The sequence below is a fragment of the Herpailurus yagouaroundi genome, unplaced genomic scaffold, assembly GCF_014898765.1.
Source record: "Herpailurus yagouaroundi ecotype Mexico unplaced genomic scaffold, PumYag 185, whole genome shotgun sequence".
In the NCBI taxonomy this organism is placed as follows: domain Eukaryota; kingdom Metazoa; phylum Chordata; class Mammalia; order Carnivora; family Felidae; genus Herpailurus; species Herpailurus yagouaroundi.
In genome coordinates this window covers 21,425,274-21,435,076 of record NW_024412416.1, presented here as the reverse complement: position 1 = coordinate 21,435,076, position 9,803 = coordinate 21,425,274, and the positions used below count along the sequence as shown (strand labels likewise).

At 41.8% G+C, this 9,803-nt stretch overlaps 2 protein-coding genes across 4 annotated transcripts in view; one reads left to right on the top strand and one right to left on the bottom strand.

Moving 5' to 3' along the window:
- Nucleotides 1-2,957, bottom strand: part of MPHOSPH10 (M-phase phosphoprotein 10) — a 19,192-nt gene extending 16,235 nt beyond the window's left edge. Inside the window, exons 1-2 of one of the 2 annotated variants that reach the window (XM_040493838.1) lie at nt 2,822-2,957; nt 513-1,185 (exon numbers count right to left, since the gene is read on the bottom strand). In XM_040493838.1, the coding sequence (XP_040349772.1) occupies nt 513-1,185; nt 2,822-2,910 (762 nt within the window). In that variant the 5' untranslated portion in view covers nt 2,911-2,957. The remainder of the gene's footprint in view (nt 1-512; nt 1,186-2,821) is intronic. The other variant, XM_040493837.1, reaches the window with a different exon arrangement.
- Nucleotides 2,958-3,248: 291 nt separating this feature from the next.
- The window catches only part of MCEE (methylmalonyl-CoA epimerase), a 30,606-nt gene continuing 24,051 nt past the window's right edge, over nt 3,249-9,803 (top strand). Inside the window, exon 1 of one of the 2 annotated variants that reach the window (XM_040493839.1) lies at nt 3,249-3,396. In XM_040493839.1, the coding sequence (XP_040349773.1) occupies nt 3,264-3,396 (133 nt within the window). In that variant the 5' untranslated portion in view covers nt 3,249-3,263. Of the gene's footprint in view, nt 3,401-9,803 lie in introns of both variants that reach the window. The other variant, XM_040493840.1, reaches the window with a different exon arrangement.

Below are 9,803 nucleotides of genomic sequence, written 5' to 3'. Positions count from 1 at the left end.
GCGGGGCTCAACTCACAAACCGTGAGATCGTGACCTGAGCCAAAGTCGGACGCTTAACCGACTGAGCTACCCAAGGGCCCCTGTGTATGCATGTTTTATAAGGAAAACTGGCAACTACAACACTACTATAAAACTGTAAGAACTACTAGACCGTAACAAACTGGAAGGAAGTATTGATTCATTATATTCCTAACCCTAACTATAATTATTTCCAAGATATCTCAGCTTAAAGTAAACAGATGCCTTCCTTTCACTTATTATCATTTTTAGTGTTTGGTGAAAATATGTTTAAGGGAAATTCTGAATACCTCTAACATGTGTGGTTATGGTTGTTAAGCTACAAAAGAAATATTTTGTGATAAGCTTTGGTTTAATTTTTCCAGTCCAGTTTTCAACAGATCTAAATACTTCACTCGTGCCCTGATGAGTTTTGAGGTATTTGAAACTTCTTCTCAAGAAACAGAACAGAATGAGGTAGAAAGTCCTCTTTCTCTCCTCTCCCAAGACTTTACCTTAGGTTTTTGACTTCCAAGCAGTTCTCCTTCATCTTCATCAGAATTGACGTCTTCAAAAAAATCAATATCTTCCTCCTCATCACCTTTTTGTTCCTCTTCTTTTTCCATGTTTTCTAAAAAGGTCTCCATTTCAGATAGTTTGAAAAATTTATCATCTACTATGGACTTCTCTCTTGGTTTCCTAGGCACTTTGTCTTGCACCTTGCTTTGCTCCTCCAATTTGCTGATATCAAAATCAAGATCAGAATCTTCATCACTGAAAACTGGACTTTTCCTCAGATCAATTGTGCTTGAGTTTTTCGTTTTCTCATCCCCTGTAGGATCATCACCACTCAGGTCGGCCACTTCTTCCTCCTCCAAATCTTGTTCGAGGGCCTCCTGGCCATCAGCCTCCACCTCTGACCCATCCTCTTCACACTCCTGCTCTTCATTCTCTGGAAAAAGACTGATGTCTTCGTCTTTAATGGTTTTACTAACTGCATCCTGGAAGTATTGTAAAATTGGTTCATTTTGCAATTCTAGTTGTTGCCAAATCTGCTCATCATCAAAATTCTCTATCACCAGTTTTTTTAAAGGACTTCCGTGGATTCTGCCATTCTCTAGTGTTTTGTTAAAATCATAAAGTACTTTTGTTAATGAAGTGAACTTTGATGCCAATTCATCTTGAATCCTATTAAGGGGGCATGGGGAGGAAGTTTAAAGAGATTTATAATTATAGATAACAATTTCACAGCACTGTGAATTAGACAAAAAAAGCCCAACTCTTGTGCAAAACCAAACTTGAATGAAATATCAATTTTAAGTATAGATCCTGGCTCCCAAGAGTATATTATCTTGCAGATGAGCCACATTAACATATAAAAAAGAGTCAGCTAAGTGTCGGTGAATCTGCTGTATGGATTTTAGACAGGGAAACTACTACACACCTCTTTGCCTCAAGATATATAGTGAATCTTAGTCTTAAAAAGCTCAACTCTGCTATGTTATATGCCACTCCATCATTCAGTCAGCCAATGGTCAAAACTTGCTTTGGCAAGAGTGTCAGAGACTACCTCTCTGAAGATGTGACGTCTGAGATGACACCTGTACATAAGGAGATAGTCTTTCAAAGCTGTGGAAACATTATCTTCTAAGTAGAGGAAAAAGTGAGAATAAATTTCCTAAGATGGAAATGAGCGTGGTGAGTCTGAGGAACAAAAATGCCAGCATAGCTGGAGTGTGATGAAGGAGGCAGAAGGTTAGGGAGGTAGATGGGAGGTGAATCGGAGGTGAATCGTTCAGGGCTCAGAGGTAAGAGTTTGCCATTCTAAATATAAAGAGAAGCCATCAGAAGATTTTAAGCAGAGGAGCAAAATGATAGAATTTACACTCTGGAAAGATGGCCAGTAGAGGAAACGTTACAAAAGTACAGTGATTAGGTTGATGAAGAACTGTGCAGGGGTTAGGGGAACAGATTCTGTGAGAAGCAGTCGAATTCAGAATACAGTCTGGAGACAGCACCGACAGAATTGGCTGATGAATTACATGTAGAAATGAGAAAAAAGGAAGATATCAAAGAAGTAGCTTAGTTATATGTCTGAACAACAGAAAAAATAGAGCTGCCATTTGCTGAGATAGGGGAGGCAGGGGTGGAGCATGGGGAAAAAGTATCACGGAGGGCACTGTACAGGAAATTAAATAGAAACAACAGCTCATTTTGCACATATTAAATTTGAGATGCTGAAAGAATATGTGGCTGTAGTTGCTGTGAGCCTGAAGCTGAAGGGAAAGGTCGGGTTTGAAATACAAATCTGAGAGCCATACTTTCATACAACGCATTTTAAGTCCTTCAACACAATACAAAGAGCTTATGCTGGCAAGAGATATGAAAGACAGTCCTAATTCTCAAGAAGCTCATCGTGGAGGTGGACAGCCAAGCGACAAACTTAATACTTCCAATGAAGGATATGGATAAGTAAGCACTGGGTGGATTGAGAGCATATTGGAGAAAAGAACAACCAATCTAGGGTGCACGCGCCTGTGTGTAAAGAGTCGGGGGGGGGGTGCATTAAGACTCAATGGAAGCCTCTGGGCATTAATAACTGAGCTTAGTTTGGTTAGCACACGACTCGGAAATCTGCACTGTACAGCTTTCAACAACTTTAAAATTTTTGATAGGCTAAGGGTGCGCCAAGTAAATGAAATTTGGGAAAAAGAGGTGTACGCTTCCCTTTATCTTCCCCCTACTCCAGAATTCGCTGGGGGCCATGAGTCCGCACCCACGCTGAGACCCGGGCTTCACCCAGAGTCCGGCTCTGCTCACTTACGTGAGGAAGCACTCTGGCCGGCCGGTGGCTTTACCAACCTCCTTCAGACACCGCTCCAGGGCTCGTCGACGCCAGACCCGCGGGGCCATTGCTGTCCGCAACTCTCCACACAGCGCCGCATGTAAAGGAAAAGCGCTGCCCGGAAACCGCGCCACACAGACGCGCCTCGCGCAGCCTAGACCCTGGAGGCGAAGGTTCCGTCGCTCAGAAGTTCCGGACCCACCCCCTACCAGAGTCAATGGCAGTGCAAGAACTTTCACTGGGCCACTGATCTGTTCTAGCGCTTTTGAACTTTCTCCAAACTTTCTGTTTCGTAGTCCTGAGGGGCTCATAGGGGTGACGCCCCCTCGGTTTAAGTTTCCTCTTTAGACGCACTGGGGAGCTCGTCCGCTACACCACAAGAACACAGCGACGCTCACCACGCCCCCCCCCCCATCATCATATGCCCCGCCCCCGGTCGGGTTGCCCTGCCCCTCGCCCGAGCTCCTCTCCCACTCTGACGCACCTCGGGAAAGAGTGGGTCGCTTCTCAAGATGGCGAGCCTACTGAAAGCGGTGGCGGCTGTTTCGGGCGCAGTAGGTGAATACCCTGTGCGGCCGGGGTTTGCCGGGGGGTGGGGCGCGCGGGACGCGAGGCCGGGGGCTGGAGGAGGCGGCGGGTGCCCAGAGCAGCCACATCCTCTGCACTCTGTCTCCCCGCCCCCAGGAGGCGCGTTCCGTGGTCACTGTCTGCACCTGTAGGCAGGAGGTATATCCAAGGAACGTCTCCGGTTAGCGTGGGGTTTCCATATAGTATTTGATTCTCACCGCCACCCTGGGAAGTGTGTGCAGTTGACGTTGCCCCTCTTTATAGGTGGCTCCCAAAGAGGCGAGGGAACCTGCTCAAGGGGACTGACAGCAAGGCCGGGACAGAAGTAGATGAAGTGAATGCCATAGGGACAGTGAGTTTTAGCTTTACAGTGCACCATGAGAGATTGGGGAGAAACTAGAAAGAAGGGCAAATAGTTTAAAAAAACGTAAACTGAACTCCCAAGTACTTCCAGTATCCTGCTGGGAACACTTGGAGGTCAGTTGTGTAAATACCAAAGGAGTGTTTTTCCTTTCGTGAAGTAATATATTTACTATCTTGTATGTAAACAGGAAAGATAAAGGCAGACGGATCTGGAAGGTTGCTTGAGTCCTCTACACCTCCATTAAAAAAAAAAAAAAGCTGGATAGAATCAGTAATGACAGATACTCAAGTTTTCTGACTCCCAGGCCACCCTCTTTCTCTCTTTTTCTTTTTTCTCCTTCATCAGAGGGCCACTATTTCCCTTAATCTGAAATTCCCTGTTAGGAAGAGTGCCAAGTGGTAATGTTTCAGAGTTACTCCTGGACATTTGTCCTGAAGCCTTCAGCTTAGCAACCTTCAAAAAGTGTTCAAGGGGACGAATCTTTAATAATGTTAGGCCTCTCTGCTAGATAGTTCTCTCTGTGTCTAAACTTACAGTTCTAGTCTTCCTTTGAAGTCCCGTCTCAAACCGAAGCAGTTCTTTATCGATCACTGTAGTCTTTCTTACCAGTCACAACGTTTCATTTGCATTTATCATGGCAAGTCACCAGGGCTAAGTGACAGCCACATACAAAGAAGTGCACCTTAATAGTTTAATTGTCTCAGCACTTAGCAGTTTAAAGAGGTGATGTGTATACATGAAAAAATATTGTAACAGGCTGAGCACACCTTGTTGAAATGAATCTAATTAATAGGTGATTCTGAGGTTCTTACAATAACACACCTTCCTAGCCTGCCCTTCCTCTCCTTGGTAAAATACAAACAGTATCTTAGCTCACACACAATTGCAAGTAACCCTTTGCAAAAAAAAAACCTCGTAAGACAAAGAGTCATCTCTCATTATCTCTGAGAAAGCCATCTGGGGGCACCTGGGTGGCTGGATCAGTTGGTTGGGCGTCATAGTCTTGATTTCAGCTGAGGTCATGATCCAGGGTTGTGAGATCCAGCTCCCACACCCTGGACTGTGTCATGGTCTAGAGGGTTGTGTACTGCACTGTCATCCCCTCTGCACGCCCTGCACACTCTCAAGGCTTTCTGCCCCTGCCAGTGCCTAATTCCCACTGCACACCATCAGTTGCCAATCCCCTGCTCCCTGCCTGCACTCTGGAGGGTAACAACCCTCAACCAGCTCTGGCCTGCCTAAACCCACCAACTTCTCTGCTATTTGCTGGCTGAATCATACCTTCTCCCATAAAGTCTGAACCCCTTCCAAGATTGTCCCTCAAGTATTCTTGCTCAGCTCTAAGGTATCACACAGAGTTTCCTTATATCTCACAGTTGCTATTTTATCATAGTTAATCATCCCTTTTACCAGATACTCCTTGTTTAACAATGTGTCATTTCTACCTCTTGGTTAGACCTAGACTATGACAGAATTGGTCTTGGGAGTGGTCCTAGGAGGTAGACCCCTAAAGACCGGATTTGGGGATTGGTTTGGTCATGCTCTTAACCTTGAGTGCAGTGCTGAACTTGCCAAAGGTGGGTGGTAGGATGCCAGTAACCCATGGCATACAGTTGCATCACAATTAATCAAGGTATGAACTGTGGTTGACAGATGAAGTGGCAACAGAAACATGTAATTTGTGAACCCAAGTAGCTGCCATGCTTGACTCTTACGGCAGTAGTGACAACTGTAAGGCCTGTGATGTGGCCTGGATCCTTCTGAGTGCACTTGAGTGCTTACAGGCAGGAAATGACAAACTGATGGGGCGCCTGGGTGGCTCAGTCAATTAAGTGTCCGACTTCAGTTCAGGTCATGATATGGTTTGTGAGTTCGAGCCCCGCATTAGGCCCTGTGCTGACAGCTCAGAGCCTGGAGCCTGCTTTAGATTCTGTGTTTTCCTCTCTCTGTGCCTCCCCTACTCATACTCTGTCTCTCTTTCTCTCAAAAGTAAAGAAACATTAAAAAAATTTTTTTTAAAAAGAGGAAGGGAATGTAACTTCCAACAAGTCATACATTTATTGCAAGAACTGAGTACTAATATACATTTTTAAAAAAAAAATTATATAGACATCTTGTCATAGAGAAAAGTAAAATGAAAACAGTGTTCTGCAAAGGCTGGCTTTGATTTATCCTCCTATTTCAGATGCTTCAACCGTAAATAACCCCACTTTTTCATTTATCATAGTTAAATATACATAACAAAATTTGCCATTTTAACCATATTTAGGTGTACAGTTCAGTGACATTAAATACAGTTGACCCTTGAACAACACAGGTTTGAACTGCATGGTCCAATTACACTCACAATTTTACAATATAGTACTGTAAGTATATTTTCTCTCTCTTGGTTTTCTTAATAACATTTTCTTTTTTTCTAGCTTACTTTATTGTAAGAATATATAGTATATACATTACATACAATGTATAAAACGTGTTAATCAACTGTTTATGTTATCAGTAAGACTTCCAGTCAACAGTTACGTTTTGGGGTAGTCGAAAGTTACATGTGGATTTTCAACTGTGTTGGGGGTTGGCACTTTTAACCCCCCCCATTTTGTTCAAGAGTCAACTGTATTTCTGTATTGTGCAACCATCACCACTATCCATCTCCAGAACTTTTTCATCATCCCAAACTGAACCTCTATACCCATTCAACAATAACTCCCCCATTATCCTCTTCCCCTAGCCCTGGCAACCACTATAAAACTTTCTCTCTATGAATTTGACTACTCCAGATACTGTATATACAATATTATACCTTTGCATATCTTGTTTGAGGAAACGTAACACATTTAGAAAGCCAGTCATCAGAAGTGCCTTCAAGATGGTTCGTAAGAAGACCATATATTTTGAGCATTCAACAAGTGGATTTCACAGCATCGTATAATATTTTTGAATTATACAATATTCATCCTTTTGTGACTGGTTTATTTCACTTAGCGTGTTTTTAAAGCATGACACTTATGTGTCAGAACTTCATTCCTTTTTAAGGTTGACAAATATTCCATTGTAAGTGTACACCACATTTTATAATTTTCATCTGTCAGTGGACATGGGTTATTTCCACATTCTGGCCATTGTGAATAATACATGTATGAACATGGATATATAAATATCTCTTCAAAAGCCGGTTTTCAGTAGTGGGATTGCTGGATCATGTGGTAATTTTATGTTATGACTCCATCTTTAAGGAACATAATACTTCACAGAAAAATAGGAGAAGCTCAGAAAAATGAATGCTGTCAAGCACACACAGTAAATTCCAGTTTGGCTTGCAAAGGATTGGCTTCGTGAAAAGGTTAGTTTTAAAAATGGAAGTTGAACCAATTAGGAGACAACAGTGGGCAAGTTATAGGACTGTGAGGAGACATTTACTTTTATTATGGAGTCATGTGTAAGTGGGGTAACAGAAACATGGTCTGTTTGCTGACTGTGATGAATAAAAAGTTATTCCTGACCATAGTTTGTTTTATTTATTTATTTATTTATTTATTTATTTATTTATTTATTAAAAAAATTTTTTTTTCAACGTTTATTTATTTTTGGGACAGAGAGAGACAGAGCATGAACGGGGGAGGGGCAGAGAGAGAGGGAGACACAGAATCGGAAACAGGCTCCAGGCTCCGAGCCATCAGCCCAGAGCCTGACGCGGGGCTCGAACTCACAGACCGCGAGATCGTGACCTGGCTGAAGTCGGACGCTTAACCGACTGTGCCACCCAGGCACCCCTGACCATAGTTTTAAGTAGGTCGAAAATATTATATGATGCTGTGAATGCTGTGAAATCCACTTGTTGAATGCTCAAAATATGTGGTCTTCTTACCAACCATCTTGAAGGCACTTCTGATGATTGGCTTTCTAAATGTGTTACATTTCCTTGAACAAGATATGCAAAGGTTCAGACTTAACAACTTATTACATGTTCTAAATTAGATTATGTAAAGTTTGTACAACTTTGAAAATATGTAAGAAGACATTGAATTGTACACTTCAAATGGGTGATCCTTATAGTGTATAAATTATATCTCAATAAGATGTTAGCAAGACCTTATTACAAGTGATTGTCACAATTCTGTGAAACTTTATGTACAAATTTAACATACAGTGTCTTTAAACAGTAAGAACCATTAATGCATTTGAGTATAGACAAACTAAACCTTTACTTATTTGGAGCCAATGTTTGGAAAGCCTGGTGTCTGAAATAAATGGATGGAAGGAAATGCAATGTTATTTTTAAGGAACGGCACTAACAGTATTTAGCAAGAGCCAGTATTGAGGGACAGATAGGAATCAGAGTTAACACACACACCAGATTTGGTAACATATCTATTTCTTGCATATCAGATTTCCTGATAGGTGGGCGTCATTTGTTTTATAAATCTGTAGATACTCATCTTTGCAATCCTATTGGATTTTTAACGCTCCTGTTTTTAAATATCTGATGTATTTATTCATATATTTGTACATTGTAGTTTATTGTGAAACTATGTGGAATAGTCACACATTACACATTATAGAGTTCAAAGTAATGCAGTTGTACCTTTCTGAGATGGAAGACAGAGAAACGTAAAGCTACACTTGTAAATTCCAACCAGTCAGAGGTCAACCTTAAATAAAAATATCTTTTAAAAGTTGCCAAGGACTTGGGGTACCTGGGTGGCTTAATCAGTTAAGCGTCCAACTTCAGCTCAGGTCTTAATCTTGTAGTTCATGAGTTCGAGCTCTGTGTCAGGCTCTGTGCTGACAGCTCGGAGCCTGGAGCCTGCTTCAGAGTCTCTCTCTCTCTCTCTCTCTCTCTCTCTCTCTCTCCCCCTCTCCCCCCTCTCTCTCTTTCTCTGTCCCTCCCCTGCTTGTTCTCTGTCTCTCTCAAAAATAAACAATAAATATTTTTTTAAAAGGAAACCTTTTAAAATAAAAGTTGCCAAAGGCAAAGGAGAAAGTATAACTTTTTAAAGGTTCACAGACTTTTCAGAAATCATTTTTTAACGTTTATTTATTTTTTTGGGACAGAGAGAGACAGAGCATGAACGGGGGAGGGGCAGAGAGAGAGGGAGACACAGAATCAGAAACAGGCTCCAGGCTCTGAGCCATCAGCCCAGAGCCCGACGTGGGGCTCAAACTCACGGACCGCGAGATCGTGACTTGGCTGAAGTCAGACGCTTAACCGACTGCGCCACCCAGGCGCCCCTCAGAAATCATTTTTTATTAAATGTCTACAAGGATCTATATCACGGTACCCCTTTATTCCATGTTTCCTGCTCCAGTTTGCTTGTTCTACAAGATTTCACATTTTGCCCATAGCATCATCCCGTTGTTGTTGTTTTAAGGTAATTCACATAACACAAAATTCTTGAATGTACAATTTAGCAGCATTTATTACATTTATCATGTTGTGCAACCTTCACCTTTATTTATTCCAAGACATTTTCCCCACCCCAAAAGGAAATCTCATGCCAGTTCAGCCAATCCCCATTCCCTTCTCCCTCTAGCCCTTGACAACCACTATCCTGCTTCTTGTCTCTGTGGACTTCCCCATTCTGGATATTTTATATAAATGGAGTCATACAGTATATGACCTTTTATGTCTGACTCTGTCATTTCACATAATGTTTTCAGGGTTCGTCCATGTTGTATCATTGCTTCATATCCATTGTATGGATAATATTTCGTTGTACGGCTATGAATCATCTCCCATTGCTTGGCTATTGGGGAATAGTGCTGTTGTGAACATTTGTGTCCAAGTTTCTGTTTAAGTCATGTTTTCAATTATTTTAGGTACCTAGGAGTGGAATTTCTGAGTCATATACTAATTGTATATTTAACTTTTTGAGTTTTTCAAACTGTTCCATGGCAGCTCTGTCATTTTACATTCTTACCAGCAATGTAAAAAGCAGATTCCAATTTCTCCATATCCTCATCAACAGGTTTTGTTATGGGCTTGAAATGGTATCCTGTTGTGTTTTTGATTTGCTTTTCCCTAATGGCTAT